Source organism: Dipodomys merriami, unplaced genomic scaffold (genome assembly GCF_024711535.1).
Source record: "Dipodomys merriami isolate MVZ:Mamm:240054 unplaced genomic scaffold, mDipMer1.0.p SCAF_10, whole genome shotgun sequence".
Classification (NCBI taxonomy): Eukaryota; Metazoa; Chordata; class Mammalia; order Rodentia; family Heteromyidae; genus Dipodomys; species Dipodomys merriami.
This window is the reverse complement of record NW_027202271.1, coordinates 49930144-49957257: the sequence shown is the minus strand read 5'-3', so window position 1 is coordinate 49957257 and position 27114 is coordinate 49930144. Positions and strand designations below refer to the sequence as shown.

The window sequence follows — 27114 nt, the reverse complement described above, 5'->3', positions numbered from 1 at the left end:
TATAAAGCCTTTGGAATGTCACTAGTCTTCTGTAAATAAAATTATCATGCATTCATTAGAAGACTTACAGTTACAGAAATTTCAAGTTTAATAAGTTATGTCCTACATGCTATACTTTATATTTTTATTCAATCAAAATTTATTGTTGCCAGGTGCTGGTGGCTCACGCCTGTAATCCTAACTGCTCAAGAGGCTGGGATCTGAGGATCGTGGTTCAAAGCCAGCCCGGGCAGGAAAGTCCATGAAACTCTTACCTCCAATAAACCACTGGAAAACCAGAAGTGGCGCTGTGGCTCAAGTGGTAGAGCACTAGCCTTGAGCTGAAGAGCTGAGGGACAGTGCTCAGGCTCAGAGTTCAAGACATATTACCGACCCAAAAAAACCAAAACACAAACATTATTGTTGTTTTTATTTAGAGACCATGATGGCTCTCAGACAAAGAAGTGAGCAAAATAGATAGCAATCACTGTGATATGAAGTTTATAAGGAGTACATATTTTATAAATCTGTTTTTCCAGCATTATTGAGGCATAAATGAGACAAATAGTTGTTTGTATTTACATATACCATGTGATGTTTTGATATATATACACATTCATTGTGAATTGATTGCTACCATTAAGCTAATTAACATATCCATTACTTTATATAGTTCCATTTGTTTTGGTGGTAAGAACTAATTTCATCTATACAATATAATGTTATTAACTGTATAGATGTCCAGAACTTATTCTTTCTCCTGTAACTAAAATTTGGAACCCATCCATCAAAATGTAGCTATTTTCTTTAACCTAAGGCTCCTGGTGCCCACCATTCTACTCTGCTTTTATGAGTTGGACATTTTGTGAGTTAGATTTCACATATAAATGTAATCCATACAGTATTTGCCTATATCTACCCAATTTCACTCAACAAAATTAACTTCATTTTTCTGTATTGTCTCAAATGACAGAATATATTTTTTAAAAGACCGAATAATAGTCTATCATCTATATTATAGTTCATGTGTATATGTAAAAGTATATACATATTGTATATATATATGTATGCATAGTTAACCACCAGTAGACCCACACACAGTTTTTTTAAATTCATTTATTCAAAATTGCACACTGATTGTTTTCATCTCTTGGCTATTCTGAATAATGCTTCAATGAACATGGGGCATGGATATCTCTTTTCATAACATTGATTTCATTTGCTTTGAATAAATCTCCAGAAGTGAGATTGCTAGTAGTTCTATATTTAATTATTTGAGAATAATTGTATACTATTTTCCATAATGACTGTACCACTTTACATACCAACAGTGTACAAGGCTCCATTTTGTCAAAGTCTCACAACTACTTGATATTTTTTGTCTTTTTATCTTTCAATTTGAGGTTTAAACTCCGGCCTTGCACTTGCTGGACAGGTGCTCTTCCATTGGTGAGCCATTCCACAGGTCCCTCTTTCATATTTTTGGTAATAGCTATATGAACAAATATGAGATCATAACTCATTATGATTTTGATTTATATCTGACAGATTATTTAGCAATGTTGAATATTTTTAGTATTTCTCTTTTTTTCCTTGAAGAAATAACTAGATCCTTAGCCTAATTTTTTGTTCAAGTTATTTGATTATTTTGCTATTGAGTTGTTAGAGCTCCTTATATATTTTGGCTATTATCCACATATATATTTTCCACCTTAAGTTACTTTTGTATTGTGTGGATTGTTTCCTTTACTATGAAGACATTTTTTTATTTTTTAGTAATTAATTATTTTATATTTGGCAGTACCAGGCTTTAAACTCAGTGCCTTATATTTGTTCAGCAAGCATTCTACCACTTGACCTACATCCTTAGCCCTATTTGTTTTAGTTTTTTTTTAAGGTAAGATCTCAAGTTTTTTTCCCTGGGCCAGCATTTGGACCATCATCTGGGATTGTAGGATTGCACACCTGGCTTGTTTGTTGAGATAAGATTTTGCTGACTTTTTTCCTGGGCTGGCCCTGACTTGATATTTTCCTATATCTATTTCCTATGCAGCTGAGGTTATAGTGTGAGGAACCATGCCTGGCTCCAGAAGTTTTATTAGTTTGATAGAATCCCACTTGTATTGGAGATAAGACTTTCCTGCCTAGATAAGCTTTGAACTGTGATCCTTAGATCTCAGCCTCCTAAGTAGCTAGGATTACAGATATGAACCACCAGTGCCCTGCCTACAGTAAGTTTTAGTCCAGTTTTAGTTGACTTTTGTGTATGGTAGGAAGGCCCAGTCTAATTATCCTGTATATGCACATGATGGCCCAACAGCATTTATGGAAAAAACTATCCTTTCTGCATGGTAGGTTTTTGGTACTGTTGTTGAAGAAAGTAGTCAAGCCAGGATTGTATTGATATAAACTCAGATGCCAAAATCAATAAAACAGAGTTGAAAATTCAGAAATAAGCATGTATCTAAGATCAGATGCTCTTTCAGTGTAGTTTTAATTCAGAATATGAAGATCTGTGTTGTAACTGATAGATTATAATTCATCATTGTGCTTTTATTTACTACAGATATTTAAACTTTCAATACTCATTTCTCTTTTGAGAAATGAGTTGCTGTGTCAATATCTTGTATTATTTATAGTTTACTATCTTGGTTTTACCAGAGATATTTGATTATTTAATCTTGTTTTTTGTATTTTTAGTTCTACTATCATAATAAATACATTTTAATTATTTCAACATTAAGTTTTAGCAATTTCTTTCTTGAAATATCTGAAAAATTATCTTCTTACAGGTGAAACTGTGACAGGAGAACTATCAAAACTACTTGATGAAATAAAACTCTGTCAAGAAAAGGATTATTCTTTTGAAGATTTGTGCAACACAATATCAGACCACTACTTAGATAATTTGAGCAAGATTTCAGAGGAAGAACTTGGGAAAAATGGAAGCCAGAGTGTAGTAAGTAAGGGGGGAAATGAAGACAACACAGCTGTCTTTGCAAGTTTAGTATATTTGCTCAAGTGGCATGGGATTTGGTGTATCAGTAGATTATCAGCTTCTGCACTGTCAAATGTCAATCTCCCTGTTGGTCTTTTCTCTGGTACTGATAGGGTGTATGCTCACTGCATGTGTAGATGAAGAAATGCTTGATAATTCTCTTACAGTTTGTGATTGTCTTTCTACTTTTAGACTTCCTTCTATAACATAAGTCATAGTTTCTTTGGTTATGTTCTTTTAGTTTTACTGTGCTTGAAATGATATAGAAGAAAGCCTTCTGTTTGTTTGTTTTCCTCACTTTCTCTATAAATTCAATCTGACCCCTCTCTGAAAAATACATACAGAGCCAAATCATATGTATAGTTCCTTAGTCACTTACTATGTCATGGAAGGAGGGAGAAATTATGGAAAACTCAACCCACATGGTTTTATAATACACAGATATGCAGAGAGTTCTTGTCTATGAGCTCAGAATCTAACATATGAATCAGAGATTCTTGCCCATCATGGATTTTTATATTATTACAGTAGTAATAAAAACTGTAAAAAATCAATCTGTTTAAAATTAATACATTTTATAAAGTAAATCCTTTGCTCACTTTTAGAACTTAATTTGTTTAAGCAGCTTTAAATTTTACTTAAAATCAATAGAAAGTATGTCATATTAGTATTGAAAACCTAAAAAATTTCTGAGTATAGCAAGTATCCATTTTGAAAACAGTCAGTTTATGTAGTTACTTAAGTTAGCTGTGACACTGTTTCCGTGGATAGCACTTACTAATCTAGTTCTATGGCTAAACTTACTGCCTGGTCCTACTTTTTTTCATTTGTTTTCATTTTCTTACTGCATTGTCTTTTGTAAAATACCACCTTATTGTCCACACAGTCCTTTATGAATAATTGTGAATAATTAAACAATGAATGGAGTTAAAAGCTTATAGGTTTCACAAAGTGAAAATTTTATATTAATGCAATATTTATAGTAGTCAGGATAAAATTGCATATTTAAAAACCTAAAACAGGTATATGTATGTGTATATATATATTCCTTCCCAAATCAGTTCTATTTTAATATTATCTTGAAAATGACTTACAATTTAAAATGTGTTTGTCCTACATAAATAATATATGATTTTTGAATTTTTTTATATCTTTCCCTAACGATTTTTCTAAATTGGTTGCTTCTTGCTCTCTACTTCTAAACCCATGGATGTTTTTTAAAAAGTCTCAATATTCTAGATCAGTGTTTCTTAAACCTTTCTTGTTGTTATGCCATAAATAAATCTTAAGCAAACATCCCTTATTTATTTATTTGTAAATTATGTATATCTCTATGACTATATTAATAATATATGATATAAATTATGAGAGATATACTGTACAAGAAATTCAAAGTGAGGAAGGTAATGAATAAATATGAAATAGAAACTTATTGTTTTTCTTTTACTCAGTAAATATCTTATTGCCCTCATGTGTGCTTATGCTTTTTAGGAAGTGATGTCAGTGGCCTCTGACATTGAGAGGGAAGAGATGACTAAAATTTTTAAAAATATAAACTGAAGATTGTATTGTGACAGAACCAAGGGAGAAATTAACATGAAAAATTAAGCAATAAGTTCTTAAAATACCAGCCCATATATTCCTACACTGCTTCTGTTCATGTAAAAAATCTTTGGAACTATTGTTATATAAAGTATTAAGGGATATATGAAGCAGAAAAGCACCATGTATATTAATGATAAGTAATTCTATTTATTTGAATTTATAAAGGGGAAAGATAAGAGATAAGATTAAAGGGATTGATTAGGTCAGGCCAGGGATGATCTTGAATGTCAGAGTAGGAACTTTGGTGTTTATTTTTTTAGGAAATGAGAAAAATCTAAGGATTAGGGACAAATTAAAAAAAATAATTGGAACTGGCCTTTCAGAGACTGAATCTGATAGAAACTTGCTATCAGATGTTTAAGAAGTAATCCAATTAGATTGAGCCTTCTATTTGCATTCATTTTCTGTTTTGTTGAGTGTTTTTTCCATTTATTAAAAATGTTTTTCCAGAGTTTTGTCATGAATTGGTTCCTCACAATATGCAAGAAGCCTAATGGATACTTTTATATTGCCTAATCTAGATGTTTTAAGTTACAGGTTTATAATATCAGAATGAAATATAATTATTATTTTTGAAGAGTTTAAAATACTGATCCTAAAGGAGGCTTTGATTACCATGTAAAGAAGACTAATATGTAAAGCAAATATATATTATGAGTTGATATTTACTAGAAGCTTGGTATTTCCTAATGCTTTACATCATTTAAGCCAATATTAAGAAATCTTAACAGTAGAGTTATAGATTTAGGAAATAACTCAGGTGACATAGTGAGGACTCAAATTCAGGCAATATTTTAAATTCCTAGCCATCTTTCTTATAGTAAGCTGCCCTGTGACCAATGGAACTTTTAAAAAGGGAGAGGTCATTGAAGACCTATAAGGTATTTATTGAAGGCTTCATGAAGGAAGGGGAGGATTAAAATGGGTCCTGAAGGAGAAGGAGATGTCCCTTGCAAGGAATTAATGAATAAATGAATGAGAGAGTGAATGAAAGAAATTTCCAGCCTGAAGAAATAGTGTGTACCATTAAAGCACAAAGGAGAGACTTATTATATAATTTGAAAAGAATATGACACTATGAGAGTTGCTTTTGAAAGTAGTGAGAAATAAAGCTGGATAACTAATGATAACACTTAACACTCAAAGAAGACTCACAATTACCCTCTGAGATAGATAGTTTTATCTCTCCCATTTTACAGGTGAGAAAATGGAGGTAGAGGGCCTTGATGACTTTTCCAGTTTACACAGTAAGTATCAGAGCCAGGATCTGAACCTTGGCAGTCTGAGGCAGAACCATATTCCTTATTAACTCAACTATATCATCACAGAAAAGGCAGATGAATAGATTGAAGACTAGTCAGAAGTTTAAATTTGGAGAGGAGATAAAACTATTTGAGTAGGGAAGTTCTTATGAAGGTGACATTTTTGGAAGATAAAGTAAAAAATGTGTGTTGAATACTCTTAGGACTGGTGATTCTCAATAATGATTATATGTTAGACTTACCAGAGAGGCGCTGAAAAATAAGTAACGATACCTCAAGTACCACACCAACTAAGTCAAAATCACGTTGAGAGCTAAACATAGTTGTAATTTTGTATAATCTTAGCACTTGGGAGGTTGACGCCGAAGGATTGTGAATCTGAGGATATATGGAGGACAGTGTTCTGCCACAGTAAGACTCTACCTCACAAAAAAAAGTTAAGATAGCTCTGAGCATTGCTCACTTAAGAAGCTTCCTATGTACACTTTTGATCTAGGTAACTAAATATCTGCCAGGATCTTAATGAAGTAATTCCCTCGGGCCTAAAATGAGGAGTCAAAAGAGAGTTTTAGCTGAATACTGGTGGCTCATGCCTTTAATCCTAGGTATTAAGGATGCTGAGATCTGAGGAGTAAGGTTTGAAGCCAGTTTAGGCAGGAACATCTGTATGACTCATCTCCAATTAATCACACAGGCAGACACAGACAGACACAGACAGACAGACACACACACATACACATGCAAAGCTGAAAGTGGAGCTGTGGCTCAAGAAAACTCAGGGACAGAGCCTAGACCCTGAGTTCAAGGTCCACTGTGTGTGTGTGTGTGTGTGTGTGTGTGTGTGCACATGCACACGTGCGTGCGTGCACATGCACCTGTGCACATATGCACACACATAGTGAACCTCAGCTGGGCACTGGTGGCTCATACCTGCCTGTAATCCTAGCTACTCAGAGAACTGAGATCTGAAGATCACAGTTTGAAGCTAGATTGGGCAGGAGTTTGTGACTCAAGTGGCAGAGTGCCAGCCTTGAGCTAAAAGCTAAGAGACAGTATACAAGTCCTGTTCACTACTGGAACAAAAAATAGTCTTAATAATGCTACAAAATTATAGAAGTCTTTGAGATAGAGTAAATTGCATGGAACTCATAGTGGCCAATGTATTTCTCCAGTTTTCCAACACAAGAGCTTCTGAAAGTCTCTTGAATTAGGAAATATCTTACTTTGGAATTCTAAAACAGATTACCATTATTGAATAGCTTCAAGTGTAGCATTTATTTCTCACAGTTATGGAGACTGTGAAGAGCAAGATCAGGATGCTGCAATGCTGGTCTCTGGTGAAGGCCTGCTTCCCATTTTGCAAGCAGATGTCTTCACACTATTTTCTCACATAACTGAGAGTATATAATTGAAGCAAGCTCTTTTATAAGGCACTATTCATATTAATGCCTGCTGCATTATCTGACACCTCCACTTTTGCTACCCTACAATGCCACCACATTTGGAGTTTCAGAATGTGAAATTGAATATAGAAACTTTCAGTTCAGACTAGGGAGGTTTACAAATTAACATAAAAGAAAATTCAAACAATAATCTGACAGAAGTTATAAATTATAACAATTATTTCTATATCAGGATTTTAAGTGTGGAAAACATTTGTCTTTTTAATCAACATTTTATATGCTTTATTGAAAGTTGACAAATACAACAGTTAAATACAGTGACACCTTACATCTGTATTTGTTTGTCTTTGATTCATGTTTCTGACTATATAACAAGCATTTTGATTCAGTCAAAATTTAATTTCAGATGATATGAAATATCTAACTTGGTCATTATGACAATTTGAAAAGTATTTTAGAAGAGATAAAAATAAAAAGATATAGGATTTTTAAAACATTTATATTTCTCATGAAATATATATTTACTTATTAGTGATATGGCTTGAATTTTGAGAGTATTTTAGCTGTTTAAATGTAACTTTTATTGCATTTTGCTTCCAATAGAGGGCACTCTAATTCAGGAATTTAATATGTGAAATCAGCCATCTTATGTAAGAACTTTTATTTTTGAGAGACCTGTTTTCATTAAAGTATTGGTATTAAAGTAGTAGTTTGAAATTTTTGCTAATATAAGTGAATTAAAATTTAAATTCTTACTCTGAATGATTATATTCATTTATAGGTTTTGTATTAAAGTAATGGCTAGCTCAAGTATTTTGTCTTGCATATATTTTAATTTGAAAGTCAGTTCATTTTAACTACTCTTATAATGGGCATATGAGACCATTTCTAACTTGAATTAGGACATTATATAATCTAGAATGTAAATTTTGCAGAAATATAAATATCTTCACAGTCTTTACCCACCCATTAATTTTATGTTTAAGAACACAATATAATGTGAAACATTTTCCCAAGCCTCAAATTCAATTTTTCTACATGAGTATGAACAATGTGCACAATGCCATGCCACAGGAAATCTGATGGTAATGTAAAGACAATTATGGTGGATTGAATTTAGCTATTTGGAACATTTTTTCATAGATTTAGAATATAAAAATCACTATTGCCTAATATATGTCTTCAAGAAATAAGTAAGTTTAAGGGATAAAATACTTTATACATTTTTCTCCTGAGGGATAAGAACCTGGACACAAGCAGCATCTGAATCTTTTTGTTTGAGAAGGTAGCACTGGCAGATTTCATGCAGTTTTGCTTAGAAAGTGCACCTCTTTCATGTTATTTCACTTTCTTTTCTATTACAACTTTACACATCAGCCTTATGTAGATGGTGTTATTTTAGTAATACGGGATTCACCTTGGAAGATCTCTGTTCACAGGAAGCGTCTGTAAACTCCTTGAGTATACTTTTCAGGAAAGGGGGTCATTAGTTTAGAAAAATATATTTTGGTGCCCAAATCATCAAGTCTTAAAATCCAATAATGTGAAATTAGGTTGAATAAAAACAAAATGGTGTTTCTGAAACAAAGTACCACATTCCAACACATTTCAGTAATGCATCAAAAGTGTTCAAAATGGACACTTAATGGCTATCCCATTCAATCCATATGTCAGAGAACCTTGGAAAATGAAACAAAAACATTCATAGACTCCTTCTTAAGGTTCTTCTTATAAATGATTCTTTAATATATATTAGATATTTTGTAGTGGAGCTAAATCTTGCATAGTGGCAACTATTACCTCATTAGCCTCATTAGAAATTGATACCAAGTTCAGAAGAAAATTTCTAACTCTAATAATTCATGTTTATATAGTTGAAAGTTTTTTGAAATGATGACTCAAAGCTGTTGTGTATTTAGCCAAGGTTTAATTCTCCTAAATATTTTTTTTGAAATTAAGGTATATGTAGAATGCAGATTCAGTTGACTTGGATTAATACTTGGAAAATAATAGTATTTACTACAGTCTGTACTCTTTATATGTATAGTACATGCAAGGAAAACCTCAGAATCAGAATGGAAAAAATTTTGTCCCTGTTCTCACCTGAGTAACTTTTTATGTCTGCAGTGATTCTAGGAAGACCTTAGAAATAAATGGCTACTACAGAGCCATTTTTCTGAATTCCTAACACAATTACTTTTACCTTTCATGACACATCTGTTTCTACTTTGTCTTGTAAGTGTAAACATGTGTTCATTACTATATATATATATATATATATATATATATATATATAGAGAGAGAGAGAGAGAGAGAGAGAGAGAGAGAGAGAGAGAGAGAGAGAGAGAGAGACTCCTTGATGGTAGGATTTATGTTTGATTGATAACTGCAATTGAATTGTGCCTAACACAGTGCCTTTTCATGTGGTGATTTTTAAGTAAAGATTTATTGACAGAATAAATACATAAAAAGGGAAACACTGCAAGTAAAAGTACAGATGTTCTTGTAAATACGTCATCATCAATTAAGAGCATATTTAATCACTTGAAGGTGAATATCAGAGCTGAAGGAGAGATTTCTCCTTGAGAAGTAGAATCTCTTATTATAGAATCTTCCACTGATCAGAAAATCTCAGCCATCTTTCATAGGGAGCTAATAGTTTAGCAGTAAAGACATGAAGCTATGAGTTATACATACTTGGCTTTATAGGTTTGTTCTGCCTCTTATCAGCAGGGTGACCTTTGAAAATTACACAATATTTCCAAAACTTAGTTGTTTCATCCATTAAAATGATACTTAATATGTCTTTCTTCAATAGACTGTCAAATTTTGCTAAGACTAAAGGGTATCTTTGCTCAATGTAAAAAGGATATCTCTAGTAATGTCAAATATTTGGTTCTTGAATTAGTCAATATTAAAATATTATAATATCATAATCAGTCTGAATTTTTAGGACTATTATCTCAAGAGGCTCAAATGCTTGCCTAAAAGTAACAACTCAGAAGTCAATGAGAGTTAACTATATTTGGATTTTCCTCAAATCAACAGTGTAAACACAAGTTGTAATGAGGTACTTTGGGGGAGTAGTTCATCTAAAGTTTTGGCTACATGTTTTACAAGTTCATGGTCTAACCAGTAATTCATTCTGCCTTTCCTTGATGACTTATCTCACCTTTTCATCATCCCTGACATTTCTCTGATTTCAGACCCTCATCTCTTACCTCAGTTATTACAAGAGCACCTGATCCTGTCTACTGCCTTTCTCTTCACTTCTCCTCTTTATTTGTACCAGTTTATTTTGAACAATGCTATCAAAAGACAGTGCCATAAGTGTAATTCTGATAATTTCATTCTCCTACTCAAGCTTTGTGCTACTCCTCACTACAAAAATTAAATATAAATTTTAACAGAGGCATCTAAGACCTTCAATTTCTGGCATGTGACATATTTCCAGCTTTGTCTTCTACTAATGCTGTAGATAACTATAATGCTCAGTAAAGTGTATTATTTCTGCATATGTCTGTCTCCTTGTTTATGTATATGTATATAATTCTTTTTGCTACCATTTTTACTTTAAAATCATAGACAAAGCATGTCTGTATATAATTTGTTTTTTGTTACTGAATAAGTCTATTTCGGCCTTGAAGAAATTTTTACTTATATGTCCTAGGTTGTATAATTTCACTGTTACCCTGTCTGATGTTATTTTCCTAAATAGTTGAAGTGTCTTTAGTGTCAGAAATTGTCAGCCCACTAAGTTACAGAGTCCCTGAATTAAGAAATTATTATAACTTTTCAATAACATGTATTTGTAACTTGGGAATTGTGTTATGATAAAGAGAACAGGAATCTGAATTCAAGCAGACTTGTGTTTGAATACAAGTTTTTTTAGACAGACTCTCTAGATTTTTTCCTCTGAAAATGATAGTAATGGCAATAATAATAGTGACAATAATAATAATAATAATAATAATAATAATAATAATAATAATACCTTGCATGAGCTTTGTGAAGTAAGGTAAGGAATTCAGAGTGCTAACATTGGGTCTACCATAATTAAACACTAAACAAATGGTAGCTTATTATTATATTTTGTCTGAATGAGTCATTTACAAATGCTTTTTATATATCACCAAAAGGTTACATCATAGTTATAGCTGTATTTTCCATTTTGTCTTAGTTTCTTATCGTTTCCTACTGTAGTATAATTTCTTTCCTTATTCCATTATTTCCTTATTTCCTTACTTGATATTCTCCCAAAGACATTTTTTATGTCTTTCTTACCTTAGCCTGCTCAGTCAGTGTCTGGGGATAGAACATTTTAAATAAACTCTGTAGTGACTCCTGCCAAAAGTAGTTTTGTGCATACTGCCCTACAACATTCTAAAAATATTGATTTCTTAGCAGGGTACTGGTGGCTCATGCCGGTAATCCTAGCTACTCAGGCAGTTTGAATCCATTTCCAATTAATTACTCCAAAACCCAGAAGTGGAGCTGTGCTCAAGTGATAGAGCACTAGTCTTGAGCAAAAAGCAGCTCAGGCACAGGTCCCAGGCCCTGAGTTCAAACCCCAGTTTCTCAGTTTCTCAGTTTCTCAGTTTCTCTCTCTCTCTTCCTCTCTCTCTCTCTCTCTCTCTCTCTCTCTCTCTCTCTCTCTCTCTCTCTCTCTCTCTCTCTCTCTCCCTTTTACACACACACACACACACACACACACACACACACACACACCACAAAGTTGATTTCTTTCTTTTTTTTTTTTTTTGTTTGTTTGTTTGTGGGAGCTGAACTCTGGGCCTGGGCGCTGTCCCTCAGCTCTTCAGCTCAAGGCTAGTACTCTACCGCTTGAGCCACAGTGCCACTTCTGACTTTTTTCTGCCTATGTGATGCTGAGCAATTGAATTCAGGGCCTCATGAATGTGAGGCAAGCACTCTACCACTGAGCCAACTGCTCAGCCCACAAAGTTGATTTCTTAAATGTGAGATTGATCACCAGTGCAAAATAACTTCCCTTTAAATAATTCTTTTATGCCTTCAATTAAATGACAAGTGTTAAAGAATCAAATGAAGTATAAACTAGTACTCAAAAGAATTTTATCATCAGTATCATATTTGCATTGGCAACTCTTAAGCCTTCTGTGCAAAGTTCTGTGTTGTACCCGACATATTCACAAGTTTGACAAAACTGACACTATATTGAAGAATATAGTTAAGGACATAGGCAATTATAAAGCAATACAGTTAGTGTGATGGTAAAGAAAATACAGATGTTACTGAACACATTATTTTCTACATAAGGACACTTCTGTGAGTTCAGGTTTATGTCAACATTACTTAATAAAAATCACAGTTGTCTTAAACATGTTTCAATCACTTGAAAGACCCTTTTCAAGACTCCTTTCCCCAAACATGTCAATGTCATTTCAAATATAACCTATCACAATGTAAATTCAAACTCTTCTGCTCTGATCCTTATTTTCATTTCCACTTTTTCTTTCAGTAATAGGACAAGTTTAGTATTATGTTGGATTGTTTCACTTTTCATTCTCTTACAGAGTTTCCTCTGTTTAACTCACTATTCCTGTTTGACTATACCTCACTTTCTAGGGATTGCTTCATTTCTTTTTTCATTTATATAATAAAACTCTGGAAGAAGTGTGTTACTTCTGGCTGTCTCTGTTTCCCTTCCATTTTCTAGTTTATTATGGTGTTTTTCCTGTCAAGATCTCCAGTGACTTCCTAATATGCATCATGCTTGATTTTTTGAGGAGCATTTGAGAATGCTGATCATGCTCATTTTCTTCACTTGAATTCCTAGATACCATACTCTGGCTTTCTTCCTCATACATACTCTAGGTCCCCCCACCCTGTACTTGACAGCCTATTCATTTATTTTCAGTCCCTTTTTCTGGTTCCTCTTCAATCCCTAATCATTTAACATTAAAACACTGCAAGGCTTGATCCCTGAACTTCCTTAGTTTTTTAAAAAAATTATTATTTATTATTATTGAGTATATTTGTTTTGGAACAATGTCTCTCCTTCCCCTTGTTTTCTCCAAGTTTTTCCCTCCCTTCCCCACTCACAAGTTATATAGCTCCAAATTTTCAACATAATGTCTACGGAGTATCATTGCTGCATTTGTTTTCTGTGCCCCCTTATCCTTCCAAAGACAGATAAACAAACAAGACAAAAGAAACTGCAAACAAAAATGGCAAAAAAGAAAAGAAAAATTCTTGTTTCCACTTCCTGGAGTTCATTTTGATAAATAGAAAGTGGCACTGTGGCTCAAATGGTAGGGCGCTTCCCTTGAGCTGAAGAGCTGAGGGACAGTGCCCAGACCCAGAGTTCAAGCCCCACGACCGACAAAAACAAACAAGCAAACAAAAAATAACTAATTTATTGAAGGGATGGTAGGGGAAAAACAAAGCAGGGGGTAATAATGCTCGATAGGAAATGTACTCATTACCTTACTCATATAACTGTAACTCCTCTGTACAGTATCTTTAGAGCAAAAAATATGTATTAAAAAAAGAAAACTAAAACCTCTTGTTTCCTCTTCCTGGAGTTCATTTTGATAAATATTATTTTATATGTTCAGATGAACATAGCTATTGTGGTTATGTGATCCTCTCCTTAGAATATCATCCTTTGGTCTCACTGTGTATGAATACCTAGAGACCTGTATAATTTACCATGTGCCAAAGTATTATTATTATTATCGTTTTTACCATCCAGTGCATTTACTTGTAGATTTATTAGGCACATTCTTGTTACCACAAATGAGGGAAACAATGCAATCTCTATTTCTTTGGGTCTGGTTTACTTAAGGTAATTTTTTCCAGGTTTTTCATTTTCCTATTAATGGTACAATATCATTCTTTCTAATGGAAGAATAGAATTCGTGTGTGTGTGTGTGTGTGTGTGTGTGTGTGTGTGTGTGTGTGTGTGTGTGTGTGTACTGCATTTTCTTGATCCATTCAAGCACTGTGAGGTATCTGAGTTGATTCCATATCTTGGCTATGATAAACAGTACTGCAGTGAACATGGTTTTGCTGGTGGCTTTAGAGTAATCTGGTTTATGGTCATTTGTACAGATGCCTATGAGTAGAATTTCTGGGTCAAAAGGAAGCTCTTATTTCTATTTAGTCTTTTCAGAAACTGCCATATTGATTTCCAGAGTGGATGAACAAGTTTACATTCTCACCAACATGTATAATGATGGTTCCATAAGACTACATGTATCTCAGAGCATGGTAGTATATGCTTGTAACCCCATGTACTCAGGAGGCAGGCAGTATGGTCAGGAGTTTGAAGCCATCCTGGACAAAATTAGAAAGACCTTATCTCAAAAACCAAATACAAAGGAAAAGTGCTGGGATTATGCCTTAAGTAGTAGGGAATTGCCTAGCATACATGAAGTCCTGGGTACAATCCCCATACTACACAGCAGGGTTACAGGGAGGGTAGAGGGGAGATGGGAGAGAGGAAACAGGGAGGTTATGATATCAGATGTAGCAATCTTAGTGTGTCTAAGTATATCTTATATGTTTCATAACAGAATTGCTTAACAATGCATTTCATAGAAAGTATTCCTGTCATTAAGCAGCACACGAGTGAATGTGAGAATGTGGTTTTTATTTATTTGTTTATTTAGGCTAAAGTATATGGTATTTTTAAAAAAAAAATTTATTGTGAAAATACCATAGAGGGGTTACAATTACATGGACAAGGTAATGAGTACATTTCTTATCAAGCATTGTTGCTTCCTCCTTTGTTTCCCCTTCCCATCCCTTCCCATATCCTACCCCCTCCCCCACCCCCCCCAACCCGGTCAAAGTTGTAAAGTTCATTTTTCAACATAACGACTTGTACATCTCATTGTAATGTAGTTTTTAATAGTGTGTTTATACACAGAAAGTGCTAAACCAGTGCTTTTTCCTTACAAATAGTTTTTCTTCATTCTGATCTGTACCTATGTCATACTGCCAGAGGAGCTTTTTAATAAAGGAGTTTCTACCCCCTTCCTTAAGGTCAGCAATAGATGAGTTCCTTCCTTGATTGCTATATAATAGCCACATTCTTCTTGGATTTTGAGTCTATCCTGATTTCCATTCTGTTTTTGCCCCTCCTTATTCAATGATAGTTTTCTTTTTTCTTTCCTCCTACCAGTATACTTATTTTTTGTCATGCCTAAGTATATCTAGACATTTCTTCTTCTGTGAATTTGCTGACTCTAAATTTTATTCATCTTTCAAAGTGTGGTTCAAGTCTTTCTTTATATAGTAACCTCCTTATTCTAGTTCAGATCACTTTTTTCCTTTGAACATATGGAAACTCTCAGAAGAGAAATAGGAACTATTAAAAATTAAGTGGAAATTCCAGAACCAAAAAGTACAATATATCACATGAAAAACCTAAATAGTTGTATTTAGTTGAATTTATAATCTATTGTTCATTCACATAATCAATAATCAGTCTTTGTTCCAAAGTATATTAATTGTGAAATAGGATATTGAGTAACATTCTTTTTGTACAGGACATGGTTTAAAAATAAGGATTAAAAGGTTAATTTGATATATTTATTTCATGATCATCAGTGTATGTCATGGTAATGAAATATACATATCAAGTATTTCACATAGAATTTGGTGTAGGGACATGAAGATAGTAAATATTCAATAAATATTTTTGTGGATTAAAATTAATTCTAGTCATATTTTAAGTAACATTCAATGTCATTATGTTTTTGTAATTACCAGAGTATAAGTTGAATAGATACTGGCACAATTGAGAAGGGTATTAAAGCTGGACATTCTTATCATTAAATTAATGTAAATGTTTGGAAAAGTTTAAAGTGCACATGCTATTTCATTTACTTTAAAAGCCTTATATGCACTGATAAAATGAAAATTATAGACTCTGTTTCAAGCTGCTCCATTTTTCTGAATTACTTCATTTAATCTACTCAGTAAATGTTGTAAATCTACAATGTAGTAGAGCTCCTGTTTCAGGACAGTTAAAAATGGATGAAGTATTTTTCTTGCTGTCAGGAGCTTGAGTTTTAGAAAGCAGATATTAACAAATAATGGAAATGTAGGGTGGTAAGGTATTACCAAACAGTCCAATAAATATTAGTGAGTGTAGTTATGGAAAATGAGGAAGTAGATATTTATTTTTATATCTTCAGAATCTGGTATATTGTCTCACACACAAGAACTATTCCATGGAAGTATTTTATTAGAAAAAAAGCAACAGCTGTGTTTTGATCACTGAAAATGGAAGGATGGTTCTGTTCTGTTTGAGAGGGATATGAAAGAAGTCAGATGATAACAACTGGTCATCCATGCAATGAACTGGCTCCTTTTTTTTTTGTCTTTCGTCATTTCCCCCATAACCAATATGTCTATGAATTAACCTATTCTGTTTCCTATTTTTCAGCATGTATAACCACACACACATGGATAGAAAGGTTTGGGGGGGCATGCATGGATATAGCAGACATCTTTTTGAGGGGAATATTTTTATATTTTTAAGTTGTAGAGAGAAATTGCCATTCAACAAAGCAGTTTATTAATACAGTGAGTCTTGATCAATGTCATCCTATTCAACATTCTCACCCATCCCTCCCAACCCACCTCTTCTCACACTTTTCTTTTCTTTTCTTTTTTTGTGGGGGAGGGTCTGGTTACCTTCTCACACTTTTCTTAATGTTTTAGGATATATTTTGAATTGTTTTTCCATTTAACAGCAGTTTACGTATACAGTGTATCTATATTGGTGTCATTTCTTCAACATTTTCACTTCCTTTTAACCTTCCCTATTTTTCTTAATTTTGTGGTATATACAATGAATTCTTGACTGAATTCATCCCCACTTTCCTCCTTCATTCATTTAATCTTTACCCCTTCCCCCTCCCATCTTTCCAGTAGTACATATTTTATTGGGCTTAGACTTGGTCTTTTAAAAGAATTACTACTTGAGCTCTCCATGGAGTCAGTTAATTCATTCATAACCTCTTGTATAACATCACACTCTGTGTGTTTACTTATGGATTTGTAGGCACATTCTAGCTAAGGGAAACCATGGAAGGTTTGTTTCTCTGGGTCTGGCTTACTTCACTTAATAAAAATGTTTCCAAGTCTTTCCATTTTCTTATGAAGAGTATATTATCATTCTTTCTGATGGATGAGTAGAATTCCATTGTGTATATATACCATATTTTCTTTATTTGTTCATCCACTAAGGGGAATCTGGACTAATTCCATATCTGGTTATGGTAAATAGTGCTGAAATGAACATGGTTATGTTTTACTGTAGCCTTGTTGGTGCTCTATTGGAGAAATGCCCAGGAGTGAATAACAGACATCTTATTACACCAAATGAGGCTCAGTTATATAATATGTCACATGGCTGTCCTGGCATACAATACTAATAACTGTAGTCTAGCTAAGGCCTGAAGAACTAGAGAAAACAGCATTGGTAACCAACTAACTAGAATTGAGCATACAGTATCTTTGTAATATAAATAAATTTTCTCTATATACATTTTGATTTTGTAATATTCATATAAACTTTTCCTGTAGCTATAGGTGGTCTCACATGTAAACATGAACTTATTAAAAACTTCTCAGTTACAATTGTAGACACAATAAAAACTAAACCTTTATACAAAGAGATTTTACATACTATAGTTGTCTGTAGTTGTGGTCATTTTTTACCTAAATAATAGGTTGCATGGCCCATTGCTTGCTTAGAGTGATTATTAGTAATATACATTTTCATGAATTTACTCACATAAGAATATTGTAAATGTTTTACTTGCTAATTTAGTCAAATAAATAAATAATTTTGTGTGAAAGAATCTAAGATTCTATTTTTAAGTGGACCTTTGTGTCTCTTTTAAGGATTAAAAAATCTAAGAATTAAGGTGTTGATGATTATTAATAGGCAATAGGAAACCCTATGAGAAATTTAGTATAAGCCCATAAGTTATGTTGAAAAGTTGGATTATATGCTGCTGCATATGATAGCATATCTGGATATATTATTCTTGGTTTTTGTCTTGCCTTACTGGTTTCTATGTTTCCTTAGTGAACTGTATGATTTGATTTATAATTCTTCTTATTCTGTGTATAAATTCCTATCAAGGTTGTATTTTTTCATCTGTTTTGCTGTCAGTATCTTAATCTTTTTGTAACACTAGTTTCTGATGGTTATAAACATAGCTTTAAACTGCATTTTGTTTATATTGGTTTTTTTTAAGAATTAGATTTTGTTACTTTGAAGTAGTCCAGTGGTGACAGTTAAGGTTACATAGTGAGGTTGTCTACTTCCATTAGAGAGGTGACACTCATATACAGTGTTGAAAATAGGAAGACGAAATTTCTACACTTCTGCAACATCTGATTTGCTAATTTTCTATGTATTTCTTTAAGATGAATTCAAATTAAGCACAAAAAGAATACACTAGCTAAAGTAAATGAAAAATACAGGGTTATTTTGGTCGGTCATGGGGCTCGAACTGCTGGGCCTGGGCGCTCTCCCTCAGCTCTTCAGCTCAAGGCGAGCGCTCTACCACTTGAGCTACAGCGCCACTTCCGGTTTTCTGGTGGTTTATTGGAGATAGGAGTCTCACGGTCTCTCCTGCCCGGGCTGGCTTTGAACCGCGATCCTCAGATCTCAGCCTTCTGAGTAGCTAGGATTACAGGCGTGAGCCACCAGCGCCCGGCTTAAAATACAGGTTTTTATGTGAACCTAAGACTCAGAAAATGCAGTCTGAAATCTACCTCTTCCCAATTCAACTTTTTTCTTTAATATTGGTTTCAATCTCAGACACACTTTCTCCACATGGTATCAAGGAAATAAATCCAGGTTTATTTATTTATTTATTTTAAATTTAACAACCCCTAAGTAGAAAGGACTTCTTTTTTCCAGATTCCAGCAAGATTCTAGATATTCACATATTGACTATTGAGCCTTTCCTACTAGTTGAAGTGATAGATACACTTATTAGAAAAACTGGATTAAGTGGTAATTTAAGTAGTCTACCTCTAAACAGAAATGTTCAGTTCATATCTCAATGTTTCTTCTTGAACTATAGCCAGCAGTCTTGAAAACAGGTTTGTGACCCACATGGTCAATTCAAACCGGCTTTGAGTAATGAATCTACTTCTGAAAGAGGACGCTTGGAAAGTTAGAGAGTATGTAACTAATAACTGAGGGTGATTAAAACCTACTTTTTACTCCTAGCCTTTTGTAAATATTTGGGTAATTTAATAGTATAGAAAACATAAGTGATATAATGAAAGCATTGTTACTGCATCACAGTCTTGACAGAATTTTGATTATGCTAATGTTATATATTTTTATGACTACATTGTAATTCTCTGAAAGTCTCTCTCTCTCTTTCTCTCTCTCTCTCTCTCTCTCTCTCTCTCTCTCTCTCTCTCTCTCTCTCTCTCTCTCTCTCTTTCTCTCTCTCTCTGGTGGCTTATTGGAGATAAGAGTTTCATGGCCTTTCCTGCCTTGGCTAGCTTTGAACTGCAATCCTCAGATCTTAGTCTCCTGAGTAGCTAGGATTACAGGCATGAGCCACCAGCACCCAGCTAGTTAGTACTTTTCATAGTTAGTAACAAACACTTTATCTGCTGTCAGAGTTCCATTTGACAAGAAATTGCAGAATCATATAAAACTTTAAAATTGTCAGGTAAAAATGTACCTCACAGCCACACAAATTCCCATTTGTACTGGAATAAGAGATTCCCTGTTACATCTCTTTTCCTCTTTTTCTCATGACAGGTTAAAGTTAACCTCTATATTTTATTGTACTCGATACAGGTCTTTTCTCATGTTTTTAGGTTTTCAGGAGTAAAAGTCTATTTTACAGAGAAACTCTCGATAATCATTACTTACTTTATAGTAAATTATAATAATTATTTGAGTCCCTTCTTAGAAGAGACTTAAAAATAGGCACTGTTTGAATAATTAAGGTAGAGTTTTGTCTCTTTTACTATGAATTAGGGAAAGGACTTAGAGGAATTAGATATAGTGTCATTAGGTCAAAAGCTTTTAACTTCTTGGCCAGCAAAGAAAGGAAGAAACTGATAACCCATTTCCTGAAAAAGGTAAAGGGTTAAAAGCTTCTAACATCAGTTATTTAAAAGTAAAGCAGTGAGAGAATAAGAATCTAAGTACTAGAATGCATTTTAATATATATTTTGCTTCTCTGTTAACAAAACAGCAAAATAACCATATTTTAAAATGTGCATCATGTATCCTCCATGCCACAGTCCTTATTAGTTTCTAAGTTCAAAACCTAGTCCCCAGCATATTCAGCTTGTTTGGACACTTTTTCCCATTAAACTAGCGTGAGAATCTATAGTTTATTCTATACATTCTTAACTTTTTATTGTAAAAATACTGTACAGAAGGGTTACAGTTACATGAGTAAGGAAATGAGTACATATCCTATTGAGCATTGTTACCTCCTCCTTTGTTTTTCCCCTACCATTCCTTCCCTCCCAACCTCCCCAACTCCTCCCTTCTCCTAACCCACCCCCCTCCAAGCTGCAAAGTTTGTTTTCAACATAGTGTCTTGTACATGTCATTGTCACGATGGGTCAAACCTGTATCCTTACTTCCGAATTTTATTATTTCCCTTCCCCTTCCCAAATTAACAAAATGCATATACAAGATGCAGGGCACTGGAATCAAAAACAGTGAAAACAGGGGTTATACAGTGGGGGAGGAACATACAAAGAAACAAAAAGATCACATAGCACATTTTAAATATGTTATAAGCAATAGCAAGAAAGAAAAAAACTACTGTGCCCCTATCATCTTGGGGTTCATTTCACTTAGCATCATCTTATATGGTCATATGTACATAGCTTTTGACCTTTTCTGTTTGTCCTAGACTTATACTAGTTATTGCAAATAAGGAAACCCATAGGACCTATGTTTCTTTGGGCCTGTATTACTTCACTTAATATTTTTTCCAAGTCTTTCCATTTCCTAACAAATGGGGTGATGCCATTCTTTCTGATGGAGGCATAGAAATCCATTGTATAAATATACCACATTTTCTTGATCTGTTCATCTACTGAGGGACATCTGGGGTGGGTCCATATCTTAGCTATGGTGAATATGCGATAAACATAGTTGTGCTGGTAGCTTTAGTATAGCCTTGTTTGTAATTGTTTGGGTAAATGCCCAAAAGTGGGATTGCTGGATGATAGGGGAGTTCTATGTGGAGTCTTTTGAGGAACCTCCATATTGCTTTCCAAAGTAGTTGAACAAGTTTACACTCCCACCAACAATGCAGTAGTGTTCTGTTTTGGCCACATCCCTTCCAGCATCTGTTGTTATTAGAGTTCTTGATTATAGCCATTTTAACTGGGGTGAGGTGGAAGCTCAATGTTGCTTTGATTTGTATTTCTTTTATGGCTAGGAAAGTTGAGCATTTCTTCATGTGTCTGTTGGCCATTCTTATTTCCTCTTCAGAGAAGTTTCTCTTTAAGTCTTTAGCCCACTTATTTATCAGGCAGTTGTTTCCATTCTTAACTATTATTAGTAAGATATATAGAGAGCTGTGTCCTTTTTCTTTGTTCTTTTTTTTTTTATTTGCTGAAATACCTGTTTAGAAAACAGAGTCACTGTGCATGGCTGTGATAGCTGTAATCCTAGAATTTGGGAGATGGAGGCAGGAGGCTCAGGACTTCAAGGTTAGTCTAGGTTTCAAAGTGAGACCCTACCTCCAAAAGGAAGGAAAGAAGGGAATGAGGAATGTACTGAGGAAGGGAGAAGCAAAAGAAAAAGGAAAAAGAAATAAGGAAAAGATATAGTTGGCTCAGAATATTTAAGTTAAAATCAGTTTGATAATTTACCTTTTTCAATTTGAAATATATAGAAAGCAAGTTTAAAAATTAAATTTTCAAAAACTTTTCTATTTGCCATACAATTTCTACCTTCCTTATTTTGTAATGAAAATGAGCTTTTTTATTCTTGTGATTTCATTTCTTTATTAAATAACTATCTTTCTCTGTAAGGCAAAAAGCTCATGTTAGACACATTGGGAATACCAAGGAATTTAAATTTACAGTGTGTGTTACAGCATATAAACCAAATAAATCTGTGAGGTCCTATTTATTAGTTCTAAGAACTTGACTCCAAATAGTTATAATCATTTTTAGGATCACCATGCCAGAGGGGAGATTGGGGTGCTTAACAATTTGTTGAATGTTAAATATATATTAAAATAATTTTCAGTAATGGCCATCTGGCAAAGAAATATCTTTCTTTCTCCCCTTCTGTTCCCTTCCGTTCCCTTCCCTTCCCTTCCCTTCCCCTCCCCTCCCCTCCTTTCTCCTCCCCTCCCCTCCCCTTCCTTCCTTCCTTCCTTCCTTCCTTCCTTCCTTCCTTCCTTCCTTCCTTCCTTCCTTCCTTCCTTCCATCCTTCCTTCCTTCCTTCCTTCATTTCATTGGCCATGGGGCTTGAACTCTGGGCCTGGGCCCTATCCCTGAGCTCTTCAGTTCAAGGTGAGCACTCTACCACTTGAGCCACAGTGTCACTTCTGGTTTTCTGGTGGTTAGTTGGAGATAAGAGACTCATAGCCTTTCCTACCCAGGCTGGCTTTGAACTTCAGTCCTCAGTTCTGAGCAGCTAGGATTACAGGTGTGAGCCACCGGCATCCAACCAGGAATATATTTCATGGCAAATGTAATACACATTTCAGAGAAAACGTTTTAAGTATGAAGAATAAGAATTATTCTTTATTTTATTGTATTGAAAAGGTGATGTTGGATGGGTTACAGGTACATAAGTAAGGTGTAATGAATATGTTTCTTGTTGAACTTCTTATCTATCCAAAATTAGTAACCTTCAAATCAGCATGGTGAAGATTGTGATGGCACATGATGTGTGCTCAGCCTTTAAGCTTGCATATACCATGACACTCACTCATGTTGACTCACACCCAGCCTCAATATTTTTAGGCCTGACTATATCTGATAGTAGGTGTTATACCATGGGGGAAGAACATACAGAAGAAAACAAAAAAATCACATAGTGCATTAAAAATTACAGGGACAAAGAAAAAACCTTGTGTCCCTATCTTGGGGTTCATTACACTTAGCATCATCTTATATAGTCATATGTACATAGCTTTTGATCTTTTCTGCTTGCCAGACAGTATTCTTTATGATACATACATTTAGTGGGAGGAAAAAGAATATAAAATACAAATATAAAAATACACAGTGTGAAAGAAAATTATAAACTCAACAGAAGAGTATAAGGCAGGGTAGGGAAGTGGTAGAAGTAGAAAGAAATAGAAAGAGGAGTTTAATATTAAATAGTATGCTCCAAGAAGATTTAACTAATGTATAATTATTTGTTTTTTTACTATACATTGGATTAATTTGTAGATTTATAGACTTATTCTAGTTATTGCAAATGAGGGAAACCATGCAGCCTGTGTTTCTTTGGGTCTGACTTAACTTTGCTTGATATAATTTTTTTTTCAAGTTTTCCCATTTCTTATGAATGGGGCAATGCCATTCTTTCTGATGGATGAGTAGAATTCCATTATGTATATATACCACATTTTCTTGATTCAGTTGTCCATTTAGGGGCATCTGGGTTGATTCCATATCTTGGCTATGGTAAACAAAGCTGCCATGAACATGGTTGTGTGGTGGCTTTAGTGTAGCCTGATTTGTGCTCATTTGGACAGCTGCCCAGAAGTGGAATTGCGGGCTCTTAGGGAACCTCTATGTTTAGTCTTTTCAGGAAACTCCATACTACTTGCAAGAGTGTTTCAACAAGTTTTCATTCTCACCAACAGTGTAGTAGCTTCCCTTTTGGCCACATCCCTGCCAGCATTTTTATTATTAGTTTTCTCGATAATGGCTATTCTAACAGGGGTGAGGTGGAATCTCAATGTTGTTTTGGTTCACATTTCTCTTATGGTTAGTGATGTTGAGCATATCTTCATGTGTCTATTGGCCATTCTTCTGTCTTCTTCAAAGAAATTTCTCTGTCTTTAGCCCATTTATTAATTGGGTTATTGTTGAGGATTTGTTTTTGGGAAGTTTAATTTTTTGAGATCTGTGGATATTTTAGATATGAGGTCCTTGTCTGATATATAGCTAGTAAAGATACTCTCCCATTGTATTTATCATGCTTATGTCCTTTGCCATGCAAAAACTCTGCAATTTGATGCAATCCCATTTATACAGTCTTTTTTTTTTTTTTTTGGCTTGTTTTGATTCTGGATTTTTACTTAGGAAGTTTCAACCTGTGCCAAGGAGTGTTTGCCCTATCCCTTCCTGTAATATTTTCAGGGTATCTGATCTTACATTGAGATTTTTTATCCATTTGGAGTTGACTCTGGTGTAGGGTGATATATAAGGATCTAGCTTCAGTTTTCTGTATGTGTATAGCCAATTCTGCCAGCACCATTGTTGAAGAGGCTGACTTTCTTCCATCCTGTGTTTTTGGCTTCTGTATCAAGTTCTAGGTGGCTATAGGCCTGTGGGTTCACTTCTAGGTCTATTCCATTGGTCCTCAGTCCTATTCTTGTGCCAGAACCAAGCTGTTTTTATTACTACAGCTTTGTAACAGAGTTTATGGTGAAAAGTTAAAGCCATTTCTTCTAAAATCAGGAGCAAGACAAGGATGTCCACTCTCTTCATTCCTCTTCAATATAGTACTGGAATTCCTAGCTGGAGCAATAAGGCAAGAGACAAACATAAAGGAGATCCAAATAGGGAAAGAAGAAGTAAAACTATTCCTCTTTGCAGATGACATGATCCTGTATTTAAAGAATCGTACTGATTCCTCTCCCAAGCTACTTGAGCTGATCTGAAACTTTGACAAAGTAGCAGAGTAGAAAATTAACCCATAAAAATCAGTAGCTTTTCTGTATGCCCACAATGAGAAGAGTGAGGCTGAAATCAGGAAAGCAACTCCTTTTGTAATAGGAATAAATTTAGGAATAAACTTAGCCAAAAAGGTGGCAGACCTCTGTGACGAATACTTTAAAAACCTGAAAAAGGAAACTAAAACAGACTTAAGGAAATGGAGAAGTCTCCTGTGCTCCTGAATTGGAATGATTTAACATCACGAAAATGGCAATATTGCCCAAAGCTATCTACAAATTCAATGCAGTACCCATAAAAATCCCAACAACATTCTTCAGTGATACAGAAGCAGCAATCCAGAAGTTCGTATGGAATAATAAAGGACCTTGAATAGCAAAAACAGTCCTTAGCATTTGAAACTTAATTATTATAAAAGTTAAATAAAAGTTAAATAATACAAGAATGTTACTTTTAGGTTTTTAGTACTAGTTATCACATTTTAAAGTAGTTTGATTGTTTAAATTAAAACCTTAAGTAGAGCTGAGGATTCTCTGTATTCGGCCCTCTAATTCAGAGATTAGGCAGATTCATATAGTAAATAAAGCTCTTAGAAAAGTAGAACTTAAGCCAGAGTAGCAACAAGAGTGAAGAACAATAAGACAGATGCTGAAATACTATATTAAAGAGGTAAAGAGACACAAGAAACTTTCAGACAGGTAAATGTGGGCAATTCAGATGAGGAAGTTCAGTATGGCTTAGAAGATTTATGTGTTGCTGGAAATAGTAATATGGGGCAATAATCAGAAGCATGAGTTATTTGAGTTTGGAAATAATAAAATAAGCACTGAACGTGTTGATTTGAGGGGCTCTAGTAAAGAGTAGCAAAGATTGTAGTTAAATAGACTTTCACTTATGTGGGCTTATGTTTTGGCTTTAGTACTTTCAAACCCTAAACTCTGGGAAATTATGTAAACTCAAGTGTTTGTTCATCCTAAAGACAATTAGAGTAATTGTACCAAGTTTACAGGATTGTTGTGAGGATTTAATGGAAATGTTTTATATTTGATTGGGATGTGTTACATGGCATATCTAATATAATTGCTGACATTTAGTATCTTTCAGGAAGTGAGCTATAATTATTTGGAGTACTAAGATGTTCATAAGACTGTAGCTGATGATAGAAGTGCATTATAGATTGAAATATATAAACTGTTAAACAATTATTATAAAAGGACACAAAGAAATATATCAGAATGGAAAAGACTGTTAGGCTGTTTGAGTTTGAACAACTAAAAGTGAAGAAGAAACAAATGTGAGAAACAGAACTTGAAAAAGAAACTGAAATGGGAAGGGAAAACAAAGAGGAGGCAACAATGCTTGATAAGAAATGTACTCGTTATCTTTCCCATGTAATTGTAACTCCTCTGTATGGTATTCTCACAATAAAAAAAAAAAAAAAAGAAACTGACGGGGGAAAAATAGGAAAGGTAATGTTGAAGGATCCAAGGAGCGAATTTAAAGAAATAATATACTAAGTACAAACCATATTTCAAATATAATGCTAAGCAATGGATTCATGCATGTATTTAAAGTATGGTTTACAAAAAGAGACCAGAAAAAATAGAAAGGTAAAAATTAAAAATATTATACAATTCGAAAACAAAATATTCAGAGAAGAACATGAATATAATGAGAGAAGGGGATGGATATAAAGGAGATGTGAAAAACTTAAAAATAAAAATATTTAAAATATTATATAGGTATAAAGAGGTAGTACTGCTATTAAGGAATGTAAGTCTAAGAGGTTTTGAATTGAGTAATAAATTTGTGGATTAAGTGTGTACACAATGGGGGATAAGATCTAATAATCGAGTACGGGTTACAAGAAGCTCAAACTCTAGTAGATAGAGTCAGGCATGCAAAACAAATGCTTCTGTAGATAGATGTCCAGATAACTATTGTTGTACATAAAGGCATATTAAAATGTGTATGGGAGAAAGACAAAAT

General features: G+C 34.0%; 1 protein-coding gene across 11 annotated transcripts in view; it reads left to right on the top strand.

The window, feature by feature from the left end:
- Anks1b (ankyrin repeat and sterile alpha motif domain containing 1B) overlaps positions 1 to 27114 on the top strand; it is a 972026-nt gene that overhangs the window by 141024 nt on the left and 803888 nt on the right. For all 11 annotated transcript variants that reach the window (XM_069990836.1, XM_069990828.1, XM_069990821.1 and 8 more), the window contains exon 8: positions 2772 to 2938. In XM_069990836.1, coding sequence (XP_069846937.1) covers positions 2772 to 2938 — 167 coding nt within the window. The remainder of the gene's footprint in view (positions 1 to 2771; positions 2939 to 27114) is intronic.